General features: G+C 42.1%; 1 protein-coding gene across 3 annotated transcripts in view; it reads right to left on the minus strand.

The window, feature by feature from the left end:
- Window positions 1–21,609, minus strand: part of LOC125450854 (protein WWC2-like) — a 249,715-nt gene that overhangs the window by 123,600 nt on the left and 104,506 nt on the right. For all 3 annotated transcript variants that reach the window (XM_059644856.1, XM_059644855.1, XM_059644854.1), the window contains exon 2: window positions 16,661–16,770. In XM_059644856.1, coding sequence (XP_059500839.1) covers window positions 16,661–16,770 — 110 coding nt within the window. The remainder of the gene's footprint in view (window positions 1–16,660; window positions 16,771–21,609) is intronic.

The raw sequence follows: 21,609 nt of genomic DNA on the forward strand, positions 1-21,609 counted from the left end.
AGTTACCGCTATAAAAGTACTTAAACAGTGACGGAGAAAACATATGCATTTAAGGGAAATGAGAGTGGGGTGGGGCAGAGTGCTAGGTGGGAGAATGAGGGGGTAGGGTGCCAGGTGGGTAGAGAAGGAAGTAAACAGATCAGTGCCAGAGTGAGGAGGGGAGGTGTCAGCTGATGTCAGGTTGGAAGGAGGTTGTTGGCTGTGGTGGAATTGGACTGGTTGCGGGTGGGGGAAGGAGGGAGGCTTGGCTGCAGCAGTAGTAGGAAATCGGGATAAGTGGGTGGTTGCAGGTTGAATCAAGAGATTCACGGGTCAGAAGGTGTGTGGTTGTGGGTGAGGGTGGTTGGCCAGTGGTACTTTAGATGGTTAGTTCATATTTTACCCAGGAGTTTGAGTGGATTTCCTAGGTAATTATTAAGTATAAATGAGTTGAAACCCTCAAACTTCTACTTTAACGGACTCCTTTCGTGATTTCCAGACACAAAGGAATTGCCCATCAGAATATTCAACTTCTCAGCAACTACCACAGAGTCAGCTGTATTGGAGATCCTGTATAGTCCCAAAGTGCAACTCCAACATCTACAACTCTCCTGTTAGTGGAATGTGTGGGTCAATGTTAAATGTGTACAAACCGTTGAAGTCAATAGCACAATGTGTGTCGACCAAGATTTTTCAACGTGATCACAATGTGCAACATCCAGGAGCAAAACCCATTAATCCAATGACGAAACCACAGCTGAAAGAGTGTCCGGTTGGGGCTCTGCTATTACCCAGTTACCGGGTGAACTGGGGCACTCTTTCCTCTCTAAAAAAAACCTCTGCATGTTCATATTCCATTAAGGGATTGGCATTGTTTGAAGCAGCGCAATGATTTTTACTTCATTTAGATGTGACACTAAATGTTAATAGACATTCATTGTGTTCTATCATAGCAACTAACTGCATCATAACATTCCAGAGACGTCTTTGCAATCCTTACATTGTTTCCACTGCCTTGTAAGGTGGAAACAATGTTAGGTTGGATTGCAAGGTATGTCATTTTTGCCGACTTTGTGCAATAGTTGTACCATAGGCACAGGTGGAGTCAATGGGCCCAGTATTTCAACATCAGATTCGATCATTTGCTTTATCAGACTCTTTGAATTGAGCTGTTGTTTACCTGGTGTTGAGTCCATCCTACTTCAGGTGGATACGTTTTGAGCCTGAGGCAGCTTGGGTTGTGTTTGGATTTATGGTGTCTCTTAGAAACATTCTTGAGTTCAAATCATATTGCGAATTTAAATATTTAAGTGATACATACTCAGGGAGTTATGAGGAATAACCAGCTCTGCCATAGGCATTTTGGCTCAGTTGCAAGAACGGATCCAAGTAAGTTCACTCTCGATAATCTTACACGGGGATTACTTTTAAAGTGCTGTTTTGTTTGCGGTGAGTCCTATTTCACAAACACAAAACTCACTTCATCTTGACAAGTCTTGTTTGCAGTGCTCCTAACACAGGCCATGACCTACAAAGTCTCTAATAGTAACAAAATAACATTAGGAAAACATTCTTTTTAAAAAATGCATTCAAAGTTACTTTAAAGCAGATTCAAAATTTATGGCAAAAGTCTTAACAAACATGGTCCAGTTAAACACTGAAAAAAATATGTTGGAGCTTATTGGCAGTTGTCCTTGCTGGCCCCACTTATTGTACATTGGAGGATCCATTTCCTTTACAAGCAATGTAGTATGCAACCATGTAGCACACATCACATTTTCCTGGCACCATATTGCCTTTAATTTTTCAGGGTATATAAGGTCAAAATTTCTGTTAAAGGGTAGAGGCCGAGATCAATTCCAGGACAAGTGTATCCTGTGATAGATTTGAGACTAATTGTTTGATTCATTTGCGTTAAGTCAAGTCAGGGAAGAACACAGAGATTTGGTGAGGTACAGCTTCACAGTAGCTACTGAGGCACAATGTTTGTCATGAATGCAACATTATGTCATCCAATATGGCCACAAACATTGTCTTTTTGAAATGTTACATATTGAGTCCATGAAAACAGTACAAAAAAGATCTTTATTCCATTTGTTCAGTGGAAGTGTAACGGTTTGCAGATTGTAGCTTTACAGAGTAATATCAGTGTGAAACGTTGGCTTGTCCAGCATTTCATATTTGAACACACAGAGCTAAGTAGCAAACCCTGATTGGTCAGCATGGTTGCATGACCTCTGGTGGATGGGGTCGGCTTGCTTGTATGATAGAATTACCTCTTTCATGAAGGATTTTGGGGGTTTTTTTGCTGGTGCTGAACAAGAGTTTGGCTAAACTAGACTGAAAATACCTCAGTATTTCAGCCTGTGATTTTGGCTGATTCGGGAGGTTAATATCTCTGACACAGTTGGAAATTTGCATCATATAGGTGGCAAATGGAGTTTAATGCAGACAAGTGTGAGGTGATGCACTTTGGTAGGAGTAACCGGAAGGCAAAGTACTGGGCTAATGGTAAGATTCTTAGTAGTGTAGATGAGCAGAGAGATCTCGGTGTCCATGTACACAGATCCTTGAAAGTTGCCACCCAGGTTGACAGGGCTGTTAAGAAGGCACACAGTGTTTTAGCTTTTATTAACAGAGGGATCGAGTTCCGTAACCAAGAGGTTACGGTGAAGCTGTACAAACCTCTGGTGCGGCCGCACTTGGAGTATTGCGTACAGTTCTGGTCACCGCATTATAAGAAGGATGTGGAAGCTTTGGAAAGGGTGCAGAGGAGATTTACTAGGATGATGCCTGGTATGGAGGGAAGGTCTTATGAGGAAAGGCTGAAGGACTTGAGGCTGTTTTCATTAGAGAGAAGAAGGTTGAGAGGTGACTTAATTGAGACATATAAAATAATCAGAGGGTTAGATAGAGTGGATAGGGAGAGTCTTTTTCCTAGGATGGTGATGGCGAGCACGAGGGGGCATAGCTTTAAATTGAGGGGTGAAAGATACGGGACAGATGTCAGAGGCAGCTTCTTTACTCAGAGAGTAGTAAGGGTATGGAACGCTTTGCCTGCAATGGTAGTAGATTCACCAACTTTAGGTACCATTTAAATCGTCATTGGATAAGCATATGGACGTACATGGAATAGTGCAGGTTAGATGGGCTTCAGATCAGTATGACAGGTCAGCACAACATCGAGGGCCGGAGGATCTGTACTGTGCTGTAATGTTCTATGTTCTATGTATGTATGTATCTGAGTTTGGCGCATTGATATTTCACCGACTTTCAATCTCTAGTATTTCTTGGAAGTCAGAAAATAGCAGTGAGAATTGATTTTTTTTATTCATAGTCTTCGTTCTTAATGCTAACATATTACACTTAGCAGATGTGTCTGAAAATTTTAGCACAGGGTGCCTGCAGGTTTCTTATAGCAGGTTTCATAATAAAAAACAAAACGCATATGTTAAATTCGCCCAACTCATCCTTCTTGACATAACTGAAGCCTTTGATTTGGTCAATATCATCATACCATTCTCCTTCAACACCTTTTATCTCGTCCAAATCTAATATAACAAATCTTATTTAGTCAGAGAATTTCCTCCAACTCCTACTCTTTGCATCCTTGCATCATTATTTCTGGAGTTTCTTGACATCTACACTTGGCCAGCTTCCAGATTATCACCTATAACCTGATCCTCGGTGATACCATCTGAAGGTTAGCCAACAGGTTCCACAGGTGTTTTTCACCTTTAGCTCAGCATCATCTTCCTTCTTAACATCTTTTACAGCATCCATGGAAACTAGAAACAGAAATAGGCCATTTAGCCCATCAAGCCTGCCCTGCCATTCAACACAACCATGCCTGATCGAATATTTCAATGCCTTTTACTTATTCCATTACCATAAACCTGCACACCAGTCCTGATCAGGAGAAATTCCATCCAATTAAACTGAATGAACATTTTTTTTAATGTAGTGGTGTATTGCAAGCTTTCAATGTGCGAGTTAATTCCAATTAGCCGTCACGGAAAAAAAATAAAACTAAGTAAAAATTCCAGCAGGGAAATAGCTTCTTTACATGTTTATAAATGGAGTGAAAAAAGTATTTAAATCATTCAGTATCTTTTCAGGACATCAAGCTGTGTAAAGGCACTAAAGATCTGATTTAATATTATTAATAGCAAATGCTGTTGTAAGGTGGCAATTGATTTGTGCACAGCAAAGGCCTATGAACAGCATTTCAACAAATTACCAGATGAACTCTACTTTGATACTGTTTGACAGTTAGTTGTTTTCCTGGCTACTTGAAGAATTGCATTGCTCTTGTTCAAAATACAGCCACAGAATCTATCACATCCAGATAAGATGCAAGGCATGAGTTTTCACTTTTTTTAATCCTTTCATAGAGATCAGGATGCCACTAGTCTGACCCCTAATTGTCCTTGAACTGAGTGATTGGCTAGGCCATCTCAGAGAGCAGTTAAAGTCACCCACAGGAGTCACATGTAGGTCAGGCTAGGGAAAGATGGCAGATTTCCACCCCCAAAGCACATTAATGAACCAGATGGATTTTGATAATAATCAATTTTAGTAAGGGAGTACCATCACTCAAGTTAGCTTTCAATTCCAATCCATTTTTTAAGTAATTCATTGTACTTATTAATTGAAACTAAATTCCACTACTGTGACATGAACCCTGGCCCATAGGTTTGTGTTGCCACTGACAGAGTATATATCTGCGCATTTGAAGAGTAAGAATTGAGGGGTACAATTATTCAATGGCAAGGGATGGTTCACAAACAATGACCAAGTATCCAGTATACCAGTGTCTGATTTAACCTTTGTTAGTAAACTGGTCAATACCAGCACCAGAATCAAACTTTAACATTCATCTGTCTGTCCTTCTGTACTGCATGGACTCTATTGAAATACTCTGGAAATATCTTAAAAAGGCAATAGATTTCATTCTGGCATATCATTGGGCATCAGTTTCTGATCTGATACTGGTTCAGCAAAGATATTTAGTGATGGAGGTCATTACAGCTCAGTTCAATCATGCATTCATAGGATCTCCACATGCAAAACTCACTGGAAGTCAATCAGGAGTAAGAAGGTTCGTCATTCTTACAAGCCACTTCCAACATTGACACTGAAGGCAACTATGATCGGCCACCTCAGCCAGCATAAGATCGGGCTAGATTTCATACCCATCTTAGTCACAGAACCGTAATAAATGGTATTTTTACTTGCAATGCCCTTAGCCCCAGAAGATTAATGTCTTGAGGTGAAAACAGCCTGGTATCTCCAATTCTAGAGGTTTGAACTTTGCACTGAAAGACCATCATTGAATCAATGTCAAGCAAATACTTGAGTTCTGACAGCTGGCTGCCTGGGGTATGGTGGGGAAATGGAGGGGGGAAGAAGGGGTACTAGGTGGAGAAAGGATGGAATTAAGGACAAGGGGGAAACTATTCACAATGTAACCAAAAGGGAAACAACTCAAAGACTGCAAAACTTCTGCAGAAATATCGAAGCGGCTCAATAAATTGTATGATGATCTACATTCCTTACAGGTGGATTATTGTGTAGGCATCTGGTATGTTACACTTGACCTGTCATTGAACCTTCTCAAAGGCAGCTCAACTCCTGGTGATTCAACCCAGGCAGAATTCAAGGGAACAATGCTTCAAACTCCACCTAGCAAGCCTTTCAGCCTGTCAAAACAGGAAGGCCAACTCTCAGTGAAAAAGAACACCTCAAACACAGTTGTCTACAATAACCTTTTACAATGCAAACTAACTGCATACCTTATGATATAATGCACTCTGGTTTCCTAATGAAACACAATAAATAAGAATCGCTTTGTATCATTGTTTACTTTGGGAGAATTTCATGAATCTTACTCTCGTGTTGTCCTTTAAATTTTAAGCACGCTTTAACGATACATACATGAAATGTTATACTCACACTGTGGGCATTTTAAATAGCACAATTAGGGGTTTGAGACTTTCAAGCTTCAGTTGTACTAATTGTGGTGAAAAATCAAGGTGATCAATTAAAAGTATTATAGAATTGTTCACAATGACAGTAAAGCATAGTGGCAAAGTGGTTAGCACTGCTGCCTCACAGCATCAGGGACCTGGGTTTGATTCCACCCTCAGGTGACTGCCTGTGTAGAGTTTGCACATTGTCCCTGCGCCTGTGTGGGTTTTCTCTGGTTTCCTCCTACAGTCCAAAGATGTACAGGTTAGGCGATGCTAAATTGCCCATTGTGTCCAGGGTCATGTAGGCTAGGTTGATTAACCATGAGAAATGCTGGGTTACAGGGATTGGATGGTGGGCAGGGGTTGGGTGTTATGTTCTTTGGAAGGTTGGTGTGGACTTGCTGGCCCAAATGGCCAGCTTGCACACTGTTGGGATTCTATGATCGGTTTGAAATCTGATGTCATGTATTTGCATGGATATATTAAATAAGCCTAGGAACAACAATATTGTATAATTGTTTGGCTGGATGCTAGAAAAGTACATTTGAGTCACCACTAATCATTTTAGTTGTCTCCCTCTTATTATGAAATACCCACACTGACAGCCAGGATTCCACAAGCAGCAGTGGCTATGTTGGTGGGTTAGTCCCCTAGAGACATGTGTAGCTGGGAAGTTTAATTTCTGTCAATTGAATAAAAAAGTTAGTATTAATGATGTCAACCTTGAAGCTGCCAGTTCCAACAGTATATTTCACGAAAGGATATCTACAAACTTTACCAATTCTGCCTTATAAGTGGCACCAACTCCATTGGAAACATTAAGGGGAAAAGAGTAAACAGGAAGAGAATAGGGCTCCTTAAAGATCAACAAGGCTGTCCATGTCTGGAACCACAGGGGATGGGTGATTATTTCACATCTGTATGTATTATCGAGAAGGATATGGAAGCTAGAGAGCATGGGGAAATAAATTGTGATATCTTGAAAAGTGCATATATTACAGAAGAGGAAGTGCTGGACATATTAAAACACAAAGGTGGATAAATCCCAGAGACCTGATCAGGTGTCTCCCAGAACTTTGTGGGAAGCTGGGGAAGTGAATGCTGGGCTCCTTGCTGAGATATTTGTATCACTGATGTCCACAAGTGAGGTGCCGGACAACTAAAGGGTGACTACTAATATGATGCCATTATTTAAGACAGGTGGTAAGGAAAAGCCAGGAAACTACTGACAGTGAGCCTATTGTCAGTGGTGGGTAAGTTGTTGCATGAGATTCTGAGGAACAGGATTTACATGCATTTGGAAAGACAAGGGCTGATTGGGGAGAGTCAACGTGGGAAATCATGTCTCAATAACTTGAATGAGTTTTTTGAAATGACAAAGAAGATTAATGAAGGTAGAGCAGTAGAAGTTGTCTATATGGACTTCAGTAAGGTGTATAACAAGGTTTCGCATAGTAGACTGGTTGGCAAGGTTAGATCATATGCAATCCAGGGGGAGCTAGCCAACTGGATATAAAATTGGCTTGAAGGTAGAAGACAGAGGGTTGTTGTTTGGACTGGAGGCCAGTGATCAGTGATGTGTCACATGATCGGTGCTGGGTCTACTGCTTTTAGTCATGTATACAAATTATTTGCATATGAATACAGGAGGTGCGGTTGGTAAGTTTGCAGATGACATCAAAATTGGTGACATAGCGGACAGTGACGAGGATTATCTCGAGTACAACAAGACCTTATCAGATTGACCAATGGGCTGAGGAGTGACAGATGGAGTTTAATTTAGCTAAATGTGAGGTGTCACATTTGACTAAAGCAAATCAGGGCGGGACTTATACAATTAATGGAGGGCCTGGGGAGTGTTGCAGAACAAAGGGATCTAGGGGTGCAGGTTCATAGTTCCTTGAAAGTGGAGTCACAGGTAGACAGGGTGGTGAGAAGGCATTTGACATGCTTGCCCTCATTGGTCAGTGCATTGAATACAGGAATTAGAATGCCATGTTGTGGCTGTGACATTGGTGAGACCACTTTCGGAATACTGTGTTCAATTGTAGTCTCCCTACTCTGAAACAGATATTATTAAACCAGAAAGGATTCAGAAAGATTTACAAGGATGTTGCCACAATTGGAGTGTTTGACCTATAAGGAAAGGCTGAGTAGATTGGGGCTATTTTCCCTATAGCATTAGAGGCTGAGGCGTGACCTTGTTGAGGTTTATAAAATCATGAGGGGTATGGATAGGGTAATAACCAAGGTCTTTTTCCCAGGGTAGGGGAGTACAGAACTAGACAGTATAGGTTTAAGGTGAGAGGAGAAAGATTTAAAAGGGACCCAAGTGGCAATTTTTTTACACAGAGGGTGGTGCAGGCATGGATCGAGCTGCCACAGGAAGTAGTGGATGCAGGTACAATAACAACATTTAAAAGGGATCTGTATGGGTTTATGAATGGGAAGAGTTCCGAGGGATAAGGGCCTAATGCTGGCAAATGGGACTGGATCAGTTCAGGATATCTGCTCGGCATGAATGAGTTGGACTGAGGGATTTCTTTCCGTGCTGTACAACTCTATGACTCTATAAGTGGTAATTCAAACAGAATCTAGCCATTCAGGGACAGGCAATAAATGACACTGATGTCAATTGTTCATGACGGAACTAAAAATTCATGAACTACATGGAGGCAATTTATTCAATCATACTGGTTATAGCAGGGTGAAAGTAACTCCCATTCTATGTTAGCACCAAGCAGGTTAGTAATTTATCTTTTGGTCCTGGACTCCTTTCCTGGTAATAATATTAAAGAAACTCACTGGAAAACAGTTATATACTGGGAGTGCTTTATACACGGCCCTTTCACTATCGAGACTTGTAATTAGTTCTAGCCTCGATGGTAAAACGGAAAGTGATCTCTTTGTTGACTGCAATGGCCACATTGACTTGAATTGTCTCAATGCAGTTTCTATTAGGCGCGCATTGCTGCACAAAACCTCCCCGACCTCGCACTCGATTAGCAATAACAAGATAGTCAGATATTGAGGCAAATTGATGCTTTACTTTGCAGGTACCCCTGTAGTTTTAGTAAAACTTGACCTGAGAGGGTTTGTTGACAAAGTTGGAAACTCGGTTCCATTCTCCAGCTTGGATACAAAGTTAACAGCAAAAAGTTTTTAAAAAAAGCGCATTGCGAGAAAAAATGTGTAAGACGCATCATGGAATAATTAAATGATGTAACCTTCAGCCTTTTGTGCCTGTCATTGTGATGCCAGAGTAAGTGCGTCTGTCCATAAGCTGCCTGTGAAACTCTAGTCAGACTGCAGGTGATCAGAAACATAGACGCAGACTCCCCAACCCACCCACGTTGATAATAGTAAACCTAGCAGTGTATCAACACTGCTATTCTACTTTTTAATAAACAGAAGCTCAAACCCATCAGCAGGTACAGAAATACATTCAAATCAGTTTCTCATATTGAGACCAGAGCTACTGTGCTGTTAAATTGAATAATTAACTTTGAAATTGAGCTTATTTATTTTAAACACACCCTCATCTGTAAGAAACTACAAAGAAAGCTTCTATTCTTCTTAGGATGCGTAGCATTTTCAAACATCTTCTTAAAACTGCTCGGCAACAATATTTATACTGCGTGGTAAAACTGTTTGTCAATTACTTGTGGTGCCTCACTTGGGTGTAAGTATATTAACCTTAACAAAAGAAAGGTGGCAAATGAAAAGTACACATTAAGAAAGGCAATGCCAGGAAACAACAACATTTAGCAGAACTCAGAGTTGACGGTCCCAGATTAATGTTGCACACAACTGGTCCCTTTTTAAATAATAATCATTTTTGCTTTGGCAGATTTCGCAGCCATAATTGAGACAACGCTACAGGGCCTGCAGTGCCTTGTGTACCTCATAAGCAATGGCATATAATTACATCTTTTTGAAAATTACCGCCGCACACATTTTTCCCATTCCCAACTGGAGAAATGTTTGTGTGAGGAAGGCTGTACTGGAGTGAGGAATTGGGATCTGAAGAAGCTTTCATTTTCAAGAAGGCATCCCAGTCAGCAGTAAGGTTGAATAACACTTAGTGATCAGTGTAATGCTTAAAAAATTCAACTGAAGGGGAGACAAATGAGAAAAAGATGGGAAAGAACTGAAACACAGCAGAGAATGGGAGAGAGAAACCCTCAGAATGGTGGAGGCCAAAACAAAGGATGGGAGTTTAAGAATGAGTAGTATATATAGAGATTAAACACGTGTAAGAGAAGCTTTTGAATTAATCTCAAGCTTTTGTAGATTTTCAGCTGAACATTTAAAGGTCCAGCCACTGTTTTACCGTTGCCTGGGCATTAGTTTCAAAATATCTTCTATTTCAATCTGTTTGGGCAGAACATAATAATAAAATGGTATATTTTCTGTTGAAGACGTACTTCTCAATTTACACTATTGGAAACAGTAAGGCCGTTTGTCCCATTGAAGTAACTGCACAGAGACCAGTATCCCATCACTAAGTCACCTTAATTTACACGTGCACAGTAACACTGGCTGTGACCAGCCAGTTTGGAGTCAGTCCCTTAAGTAAGGAGATTCTGAATCACTTGGTTATAGCTGTCGCCTAGGACTCCCTGATTGGCCCACATTGACAACTCCAATCAAGGATCTCATAGTCAACAGACAATAGACAATAGGTGCTGGAGTAGGCCATTCGGCCTTTCGAGCCAGCACCACCATTCATTATGATCATGGCTGATCATCCACAATCGGTATCCTGTTCCTGCCTCATCCCCATAACCCTTGATTCCACTATCTTTAAGAGCTCTGTCTATCTCTTTCTTGAAAGCATCCAGAGAGTTGGCCTCCACTGCCTTCTGGGGCAGAGCATTCCATATATCCACCACTCTCTGGGTGAAGAAGTTTTTCCTCAACTCTGTTCTAAATGGCCTACCCCTTATTTTTAAACTGTGTCCTCTGGTCCTGGACTCACCCATCAGCAGAAACATGCTTCTTGCCTCCACAGTGTCCAATCCCTTAATAATCTTATACGTCTCAATCAGATCCCCTCTCATCCTTCTAAATTCAAGAGTATACAAGCCCAGTCGCTCCAATCTTTCAACATATGATAGTCCCGCCATTCTGGGAATTGACCTTGTGAACCTACGCTGCACTCCCTCAATAGCAAGAATGTCCTTCCTCAAATTGGGAGACCAAAACTGCACACAATACTCCAGGTGCGGTCTCACCAGGGCCCTGTACAGCTGCAGAAGGACCTCTTTGCTCCTATACTCAATTCCTCTTGTTATGAAGGCCAGCATGCTATTAGCTTTCTTCACTGCCTGCTGTACCTGCATGCTTGCTTTCATTGACTGATGTACAAGAACACATAGATCTCGTTGTGCTTCCCCTTTACCAAACTTGACTCCATTGAGATAGTAATCTGCCTTCCTGTTCTTGCCACCAAAGTGTATAACCACACATTTATCCACATTAAACTGCATCTGCCATGCATCCGTCCACTCACCTAGACTGTCCAAGTCACCTTGTATTCTCATAACATCCTCCTCACATTTCACATTGCCACCCAACTTTGTGTCATCAGGAAATTTGCGAATATTACTTCCAATGCCTTGGTCTATATCATTAATATATATCGTAAACAGCAGCGGTCCCAGCACCGAACCTTGTGGTACCCCACTGGTCACTGCCTGCCATTCCGAAAGGGGCCCGTTTATCACTACTCTTTGCTTCCTGTCAGCCAGCCAATTTTCAATCCAACTCAGTATTTTGCCCCAATACCATGTGCCCTAATTTTGTTCACCAATCTCCTATGCGGGACTTTATCAAAGGCTTTCTGAAAGTCCAGGTACACTACATCCACTGGTTCTCCCTTATCCATCTTCATAGATACATCCTCAAAAAATGCCAGAAGATTAGTCAAGCACGATTTCCCCTTTGTAAATCCATGCTGACTCTGACCTATTCTGTTACTGCTATCCAAATGAGTCGTAATTTCATCTTTTATAATTGACTCCAGCATCTTTCCCACCACTGACGTTAGGCTAACCGGTCTGTAATTTCTTGTTTTCTCTCTCCCTCCTTTCTTGAAAAGTGGGACAACATTTGCCACCCTCCAATCTGCAGGAACTGATCCTGAATCTATAGAACCTTGGAAAATAATTACCAACGCGTCCACAATTTCTGGAGGCACTTCCTTAAGTACCCTGGGATGCAGACCATCAGGTCCCAGGGACTTATCAGCCTTCAGACCTAACAGTCGACCCAACACCATTTCCTGCCTAAAATAAATACTCTTCAGTTCGTCCATTACCCTCGGTCCTTCAGCCACTACTGCGTCTGGGAGATTGCTTGTGTCTTCCCTAGTGAAGAGAGATCCAAAGTACCTATTCAACTCATCTGCTATTGCCTTGTTCCCCATAATAAATTCACCCGTTTCTGACTTCAAGGGCCCAATTTTAGTCGTAACCATTTTTTTCTTTTCACATACCTAAAAAAGCTTTTACTATCCTCTTTTATATTTTTGGCCAGTCTTCCTTCATAGCTCATTTTTTCTCTGTGTATTGCCTTTTTAGTTATCCGCTATTGTTCTTTAAAAGCTTCCCAGTCCTTCGGCTTCCCACTCATCTGCTTTGTTATACTTCTTCTCTTTTATCTTTATACAGTCCTTAACTTCCCTCATCAGCCACGGCTGCCCCTGCCTCCCCTTAGGATCTTTCTTCCTCTTTGGAATGAACTGATCCTGCACCTTCTGCATTATATCCAGAAATACCTGCCATTGTTGTTCCACTGCCATCCCTGCTCGGGTATTGTACCACTGAACTTTGGCCAGCTCCTCCCTCATAGCTCCATAGTTCCTTTATTCAACTGCAATACTGACACTTCCCATTCTCCCTTCTCCCTCTCAAATTGCAGATTAAAACTTATCATATTATGGTCACTACCTCCTAATGGCTCCTTTACTTTGAGGTCCCTGATCAAATCCGGTTCATTGCACAACACCAGATCCAGAATTGCCTCCTCCCTGGTAGGCTCCAGTACAAGCTGTTCTAAGAATCCAACTCGGAGGCACTCTACAAACTCCCTTTCTTGGGGTCCAGTACCATCCTGATTCTCCCAGTCTACCCGCATGTTGAAATCTCCCATAACAACTGTAGTGATACCTTTGTGACAGACCAATTTCAACTCTTGATTCAACCTGCACCCTACCTCCTGACTACTGTTTGGGGGCCTGTAGATAACTCTCATTAGGGTCTTTCTACTCTTAGAATTTCTCAGCTCTATCTATACTGACTCTACATCTCCTGACTCTATATCCCCCCTCGCAAGGGACCGAATATCATTCCTCACCAACAGGGCTACCCCACCCCCTCTGCCCACCAGTCTGTCCTTTCGATAGCACGTATAGCCTTGAATATTCATTTCCCAGGCCCTGTCCACTTGAAGCCACGTCTCAGTTATCCCCACAACATCATACTTGCCAACTTCCAACTGAGCCTCAAGCTCATCCACCTTATTTCTTATGCTTCGTGCATTCATATATAATATTTTTAATTTGTTTCTCCCCTCACCCTTCTTATCAATTCCTATTTCACTTGGCCATACTGTACGATCCCTTCTTGAGTTTTCTGCTCTGTTGATTCTGTTGTCCTTCTTAACCTCTCTTATTCTCACTTTCCCTTTAACTTCATTCTTAATTTTCCAGTTTCGCCCCCCCCCCCCCCCATTACTTAGTTTAAACACACCTGTGTTGCAGTGGCAAACCTGCCTGCCAGAAAGCTGGTCCTCCGATTATTAAGATGCAAACCATCCCTCCTGTACAATTTATTCTTACCCCAAAACATACCCCAGTGATCCAAGAATTTAAATCCTTGCTTCCGACACCAGTCCCTCAGCCACACGTTCAGGTCCATTATCTCTCTGTTCCTGCCCTCTCCAGCCCGAGGAACTGGAAGCAAACCAGAGATAACCACCCTGGAAGTCCTGCTTTTCAGCCTTCTTCCGAGTTCTCTGAAGTCCCGCTGTAGAATGCTCCTCCTTTTCTTCCCAAAGTCATTAGTGCCGACATGCACCACCTCCTCTAGGTCTTCACCTTCACCCTCGAGGATTCTCTGCACTCTATCGGTGACGTCCTGGATCCTGGCACCAGGAAGGCAACACACCATCCTCAAATCTCGCCTGTTGCCGCAGAAACCCCTGTCAGTCCCTCTCACAATGGAGTCACCTATTACCACAGCTCTCCGTGATGTCTGACTTCTCCGCTCTGCCTCTACAGCAATTTTTGACTCGCAGACCTGTCCACCTCTCGGACTGGCAGTGTCGTCTGTTTCAGCAGTTTCCAAGACAGTCAGCCTGTTTACAATAGGTGCTTCCCCTGGGGTCTCTTGTACTTCATTCATGTCTTCCTTTGTCATCGACATCCCCCTTCTCTCTTCAGGTATCCTCGGTGTAGTGACCTTGCTGAAGGTCCTGTCCAGAAAATTCTCATTCTCACGGATGAGCATTAGGTCTTCCAGTTCTTTCTTCAGTGCTGCAACAACCTCCTTCAGAAGCTGAATGTGTACACACTTACCACAGCTATAGGAGCCAGAAACATCATCAGCGTCCCTGACCTCCCACATCATGCATGCAGCATACGGAATCAGCTTGGCAGTCATGTCTTCACCCTCTTCAACAGTGGCGTAATCTCTTCACTGAGCCTAATCACCGAAAACTCGCACTTTACTCACCAGGCACTTCCCTCAGCCCTTGTGTGTTTGCTGTGAGTCTGTGGACTCTTAATTAGGTTAGAGGAGGAGGGTAGGAGGGAGGGCCTACCGTGTAGGACCTGGGGCTGAGAACACACCTACTTAAAAAGCACTCCGCTGCAAAAAGGACCCGCTGGCTTCGAGGTAAGTACTTAAATAGCAGTCACTTACCTTCCCAACTGCCTCTCTGCCCTGACCTCACGTCCGCCCGGCTCGCGCTGCTCTCCGCTGCAAAATAGGATCCACCTTGTTCCAATCACAACACACATCAATTCCAGTCCATTATTCAATGAGAACATGGCCAATCTGATAATCCTCAATTCCCCTTTTCTGTCTTTTCCTCACAAGTTTTGATTCCCTTAACAATAAGAACATGAGACAGGGGAGTGAAAGTGGGAACTGATGAGCCAAATGGCCTAATTCCTAGTATATTTCTTTGTTTCTACCCCATTGTTTTCTATCCTGCTCTCCGATTACATTGGCAGCTTGCTGAATACTATTCATTCATGAATCATGAAGCATTCTGAGTAGGCTCAACAATTGTCGCTGATGTTAGAGTCGGGGCCTCAAAACAGCTGAGCCTAACTCTGATACTTCCCAATGTCAACATGCATGCAGTTTTCATAAAGATCATCAGATAGTCATCTACAACAGAAACTTCTTCTTGGGGAGAGCTTGATGACAACGGTATCATCTTTACTAGACTACCATAGATTAGCTAATCAGCAGAGATTTGAGATCAAAGCAAGAATCCTCATGGTCTGAACGTCTCCAATACTAGATCGATAAACTCACTCAGTTACTGGAAGAGTGCATCTATTTCCAGTACAAAGATCTTTAGCTTTTTACAGAATTAAACAGGAGGATCATAAAAGTTATTGTTGATGCTCTACAGTGTGACTGAGTGGAAAACTTCAGAACTGCAATCTAGTGTTTGGGAACCGGATGCTCCTGATCCAATTAAACTAAATCTTCTTAGTAATTTAAAAATGCATACTCTGCAAACAATATCACAAAGTTATCCTGACAGCGAGCAATATCCCTTTCTGATTAAACAAACAAAGAACAATACAGCACAGGAACAGGCCCTTCGGCCTTTTAAGCCTATGCTGACACATTCTAACCTTCCTTATTAAGACTGTCTTCACTGAAAGGATCTGTATTCTTTTATTTCCTTCTTATTCATGTATTTGTCCAGGTGCCTCCTGTGTTCCAGTAAAAACAAACCCACTCTATCCAACCTTTCCTTAGAGCTAAAATCCACCACACCAGGCAACATCCTGGTAAACCTTTACTGCACTCTCTCCAAAGAGACTATATCTTTCTGGTAGTGTGGTGATATTTCAAAGTTTTATAATTATCCACTCACTGTGACCATATTATAATTTATGAACTTTAAAAAATATGGCAAAGAGCACAAAACTGAAAAGGGTTTTTATTTATTTTAACCAAATAACCAAAGAAAAATGTAAACTTGCTGGTGAAATCACCAGCAGTACTCTGCTGATTACCGCATACAATTGGGAATAGCTAGCTCCGGTTCAACAGAATGCAAAGAAGTCATGACGTCAAAACATTGAAGGTGCAGCGCATGTCCACAATACATTTTCAACTCCTTATAACAACAGACTATGCAGAGATGGGAGGCGACAGCCTAGTGCCATCACCACAGTGTTAACACAGAGACCCAGACAATGTTCTGGGGAACCTGGGTTCGAATCCTGCCATGGCAGATGGTGGAATTTGAATTCAACAAAAATATCTGGAATTAAGAATCGAATGAAGACCGTGAATCCATTGTTGATTGCTGGAAAAATCCATCAAGTTTACTAATGTCCTTCAGGGAAGGGATCCTTACCTGGTCTGGTCTACATGTGATTCCAGATCAGTCAAACAGTTCATTGAGTGAGGGACCATGCCAATTACAACCTTAGCCTTGTAGGAAGTACTTACTGTTGATGTGGTCAATGTAGAAGATGCCAATCTGAGGATCATACGCATCCTCCCAACCCAAAGGGAGCTCATCCCCCACGCAATCCGCGAACGTCAGGGGCTTGGTGAATCTGGAGCAAACAAAAGAAAAGCATGTTAGTTTTTCTTTTTGGCAGACCCCATCAAATATCCTGGCTGTAAGAGTGAAGTTCATCAGATCATTCACAACACTACTGTGTATCATCATCCAGTCAGTGTCGTCCTCCAAACAGCCATTTCTTACAACCAATCTTTGAGCAACCTGGGCTATACAAATCTCACCACGGTGGTTGCATTCAGAAATGGAAATGAATATCCACAACTCATTTTCTAAGATATCTCAAGATTTGAAACAATGGTGTGTAGTCTCGTCTCCCAGTCTGAGGAAGGACGTAAAAGGGGAGGTGATAGCCTACTGGTATTATCGCTGGACTGTAAATCCAGAGACCAGACGTCATTCTGGGAACCCGGGTTTGAATCCCGCCAAGGCAGATGGTGGAATTTGAATTCAATAAATATCTGGAATTAACAATCTAATGGTACCCGTGAATCTATTGCCGATCATTGAAAAAACCTATCCAGTTCACTAATGTCCTTTAGGGAAGGAAACTGCCATCCTTACCTGGTCTGGTCTACACGTGACTCCAGACCCACAGCAATGTGGTTGACTCGTAACTGCCTCTGGGCAATTAGGGATGGGCAATAAATGCTGTCTAGCCAGTGATGCCCTCATCCTGTGAATGAATAAAGATGTCTTGCTATTGAGGGAGTCCAGCAAAGGTTCATCAGATTGGTTCCTGGAATGGCAGGATTGGATATGTGAAAATAGACTGGATCGACTGGGCTTGTACTCATTCGAATTTAGATGAATGAGGGGGGAATCTCATAGAAACATATAAAATCCTGCTAGACGCAGATAAAAAAAGGCTCCCAATGTTGGGGAAGTCCAGAACTAGGGGTCACATTCTAAGAATAAGGGGTAAGCCATTCAGAACTGAAATGAGGAAGAATTTCTTCACGCAGAGAGTTGTGAACATGTGGAATTCTCTACCACAGAAAACTGTTGGGACCAATTCGCTTGATATACTCAAGGAGGAGCTGGGCATGGTCCTTGCAACTAAAGAGATCAAAGGATATGGAGAGAAGTGAGAGTGGGCTACTGTAATTGCATGATCAGCCGTGATCATACTGAATGGTGGTGCAGCTCAAAGGGCCGAATGGCCTGCTCATATTTACTACGTTTCCATGAATAAACAGTGGAGGCAAGTCAGGAAATATGATTATGTGGTGCCAGACTTGGATTTTTTCAGGCTGTAATCTAAGTAGGAAGTTTGAGGGAGATAAGGAGTTGCACAGTTTTAAGATACTGCGACAGACTAAGTTGAAATAAAATCCATGTTAGAAATGTATGTGAAGAATGAACAAATGGGCATGTGTAATTTGGATTTAAGAAGGAATAAAAGAGGAATACTGACCACCACAGCAATTATAGAACAGAGAAGGTGAGGTGGCAGAAAGGAACTGAAATGAGAAAGGGATCACCAGTCAGATTCTTGTCACCCATCCAGGGATGTGGGAGCAATGTTCAAAACAGCCCACCACTTTTGAGCACTACACAAGTGTTGAATACATTTAAATGCCCTAATGATTTTCCCAGCAAAGATCTGTAACCCAGAGCTTTTAATCAGCCTGTCCCACTTCCCTCTGGATTTAACAACAGTCTGTTTAATCATAATCAGCGTTTAACCCAATTTCAGCTAATCTGTTAACAGAATGACAGCACACTAATGGTGCAATCCTGAAAAACGGTGCAAATTCCCCAACTTGCTGTGCCTCGGATCTACTTTTTAAGTGTAACATTGCATTTCTGTCAATTTAACTGCATTTTCTTGCACCTAGTGTTCGAAATGAAACCTTGCAGCTGAGAGAACAGGGTGAGCACCATAAGAGAAAGCTGTTTTTTGTTTGCTTGGGTGCTCCTGATGAAAATCCCATTGATGAATACCCTGACAATAATACCACAGAATTAGGGATTAAAGCAAAAAGAGAGAACTCTCGTTTAATTTAAATAAAAACAGAACTTTGGTACCAGCTTTGTGCTTTTGGAAATTCTGGATTGCCCTCCTATTTCCCCTGAAAGCGACAGGCTACCTCAGTGTTAAACTGAACAGGTACTAATACAACGTTTTTTTAACCTAAGCTGCCAACTTCAACAGCAACATCTGGGAGAAACAGTCTCCTGCAATGATCATGAGCAATCATGGACATTAATTCTGTAAGGTTATACATTTTGGGTGGCATGGTGGCTCACTGGTTAGCACTGCTGCCTCACAGCGCCAGGAACACAGGTTCAATCTGAGGAAGGGTCACCGAACCCGAAACGTTAACTCTGATTCTTTTCTTCACAGATGCTGCCAGACCTGCTGAGCTCTTCCAGCAACTTTGTTTTTATTCCTGATTTACAGCATCTGCAGTTCTTTCGGCTCATAAGATGATGTGTGGCATAGGATCAACATGTGATCCATAATTTACAAGAAACTGCGAATTAGTGAACATGATGTCACTGCTGTAAGATATCACTCCCAACTGGCAAGATACAGGACAGTCTTAACCAGTCACTTTGTACAAAATGCTATGGTCTATCTCATGGCTGTCGGAATATAGGAAAATCAGGTTTGGCATTCAATCTAAGGCAGCTAGGCCCTCTCTCTGTCATTTTGGCTCAGTCCACTCAGAAAGGATGGGAGCATTTGAGTGAACATCATGTGCTGTCAGGAATGGTTGGTTACAGTCACAGTTAATAGTGAGTAGCAATTTGTGATTAAACAAAGCTATTTGTACAAAGTATTGGCAAAGATCTGTAGCTCGGGTTGTGGATGAGTTTGTTGACTTGCTCACCGAGCTGGCTTGTTTTTGCTCAGACGTTTCGTTACCATGCTCGGTGACATCATCTGTGGACCCTCTGATGAAGCGATGTTATTCTACTCCACTTGGAATTTATACTGTCCAGTTCATTATGGTGAGCACTATCATTTCCGGTTTTGATCTGCATGGATTTGTCTATGGGATCCAACTCGATATGCTTGTGGATTGAAGTATGGGTGGAGAACCCTGCCTTTAGGAATTCCCATGTGTCCCAGTTCTGAGGAAGGGTCACCGGACCCGAAACATTAACTCTGTTTTCTCCTTCACAGATGTTGCCGGACCTGCTGAGCTTTTCCAGTAATGTTGTTTTTGTCCCGTGTGTGTCTATGTTTGGACAGACAGGAAGGAAGCTAGCCGTGAGAATACATGAACACCCGCTAGCAGCAAAATGGCACAATGAGCTCTCCTTAAGATCTATACATTCAGCCAATGAAGGCCATCAGTTTAATGAGGACAACGTAACCACAGTAGCTCAAGCCAAACATAGACACACATGGGAATTCCTAGAGACATGGTTCTCCACCCATACTTCAATCAACAAACATATAGAATTAGGCCTCATATATAAACCCACACAGAACAAAACCGGAAATGACACTACTCGCCATAACAGACCAGACAGTATAAATTCCAAGTGGAGTAGAATAACATCGCCTCTTCAGAGAATCCACTGATGATGTCGCCTAGCATGGTGACGAAACGTCTGAAGAAAAACAAGCCAGCTCGGTGAGCGAATCAACAACCTCAAAGCTCTTTATGTTCCTGTGAAATAACACCACAACTGGCATGTTTCCATGCTGCTTTTTCTGATGATATTTAAGAAAATATTCAAAAAGATGGTATTGAAATTGCAAGGTTTTATGAAATGCTATGTTTTGAACTGTCACTTTGAATTCACAGAAAATTGGAGTGTGACCTGCTGCTAATTTTGTCTGGTAAAATGTTGTTTATATATGTTACAATCAATAAGGGACCTAGTACTTATCCCTATGGAACATCACTGGACACCAATCTCCAGTCACACAAACATTTTTCTACCACTGCCCTCCATTTCCTACCACTGAGCCAATTTTGGATCCATCTTCCAACTTCCTCTGGTCCCCAAGTGCCTCAAAGTACCTTTATCAGTATCCCATGTGGAACCCTATCAATGGCTTTACTGAAATCGATTTAAACCACATCAACTGTCCTATCCCGTTCTACATGTCTGCTCATCTCCTAGAAAAATGTAATCAAATTTGTTGACTTCCCTCTGATAAAGTCATGCTGACTACTTCTGATCAAACTTAGCCTCTCCAGAAGTCCTGACTCAAAACATTAACTTTCCTGCTTCTCTGATGCTGCCTGGCCTGCTATGTTCCTCTAGCCCCACACTGCGTTATCCCTGACTCCATCATCTGTAGTTCTGACTATCTCTCCAAGTATTCTGTTGTTATGATTAAAGATCAAGATTGTTCAGAGTCTGCCAAGAGACCCTGATGCCGAAATTACCAGCTTCTAGTGATTCATCATTATGCAGGAGAAAATAAACAAAACCTCATTCAGTCAGATTGGCAATAGTGATGAAGTGTCAATGAAATGCCCACAGATGAACTGTTGAGTGGGAAGGTTCAAAAACAATCCGAACGTAAAGAGGACATCAGAAGACAAGGACCACATTGACAGAACGCAATTGAATCTTTTGGCCATTTTCAAGTGTAAAACCATGATAAACATCAGATTCCCTACAGGACATATCCAGGACAATAGCTGGATAAATGAGGATGGGTTGAAGTTACGTATTGATAAAATGCGCAAGTGATATGCCTGCAACCTATTTAAGGAATCCATCTAATTAGTGCGGTATATGTCCAGATCTGCTATAATCAAACAGGTTAAGAGGCCAGTGCCCTAGTCATTGCCACAGTGCTTATTCCTGAGGTCTGATATCTCTAACTTAGCCTCTGGATGTACGCTTCACATACCATTCAAGAATTATGTTAACTCCAAACAGAATAGAAGGATGG

The sequence above is a fragment of the Stegostoma tigrinum genome, chromosome 3 (genome assembly GCF_030684315.1).
Source record: "Stegostoma tigrinum isolate sSteTig4 chromosome 3, sSteTig4.hap1, whole genome shotgun sequence".
Taxonomy (NCBI): Eukaryota; Metazoa; Chordata; class Chondrichthyes; order Orectolobiformes; family Stegostomatidae; genus Stegostoma; species Stegostoma tigrinum.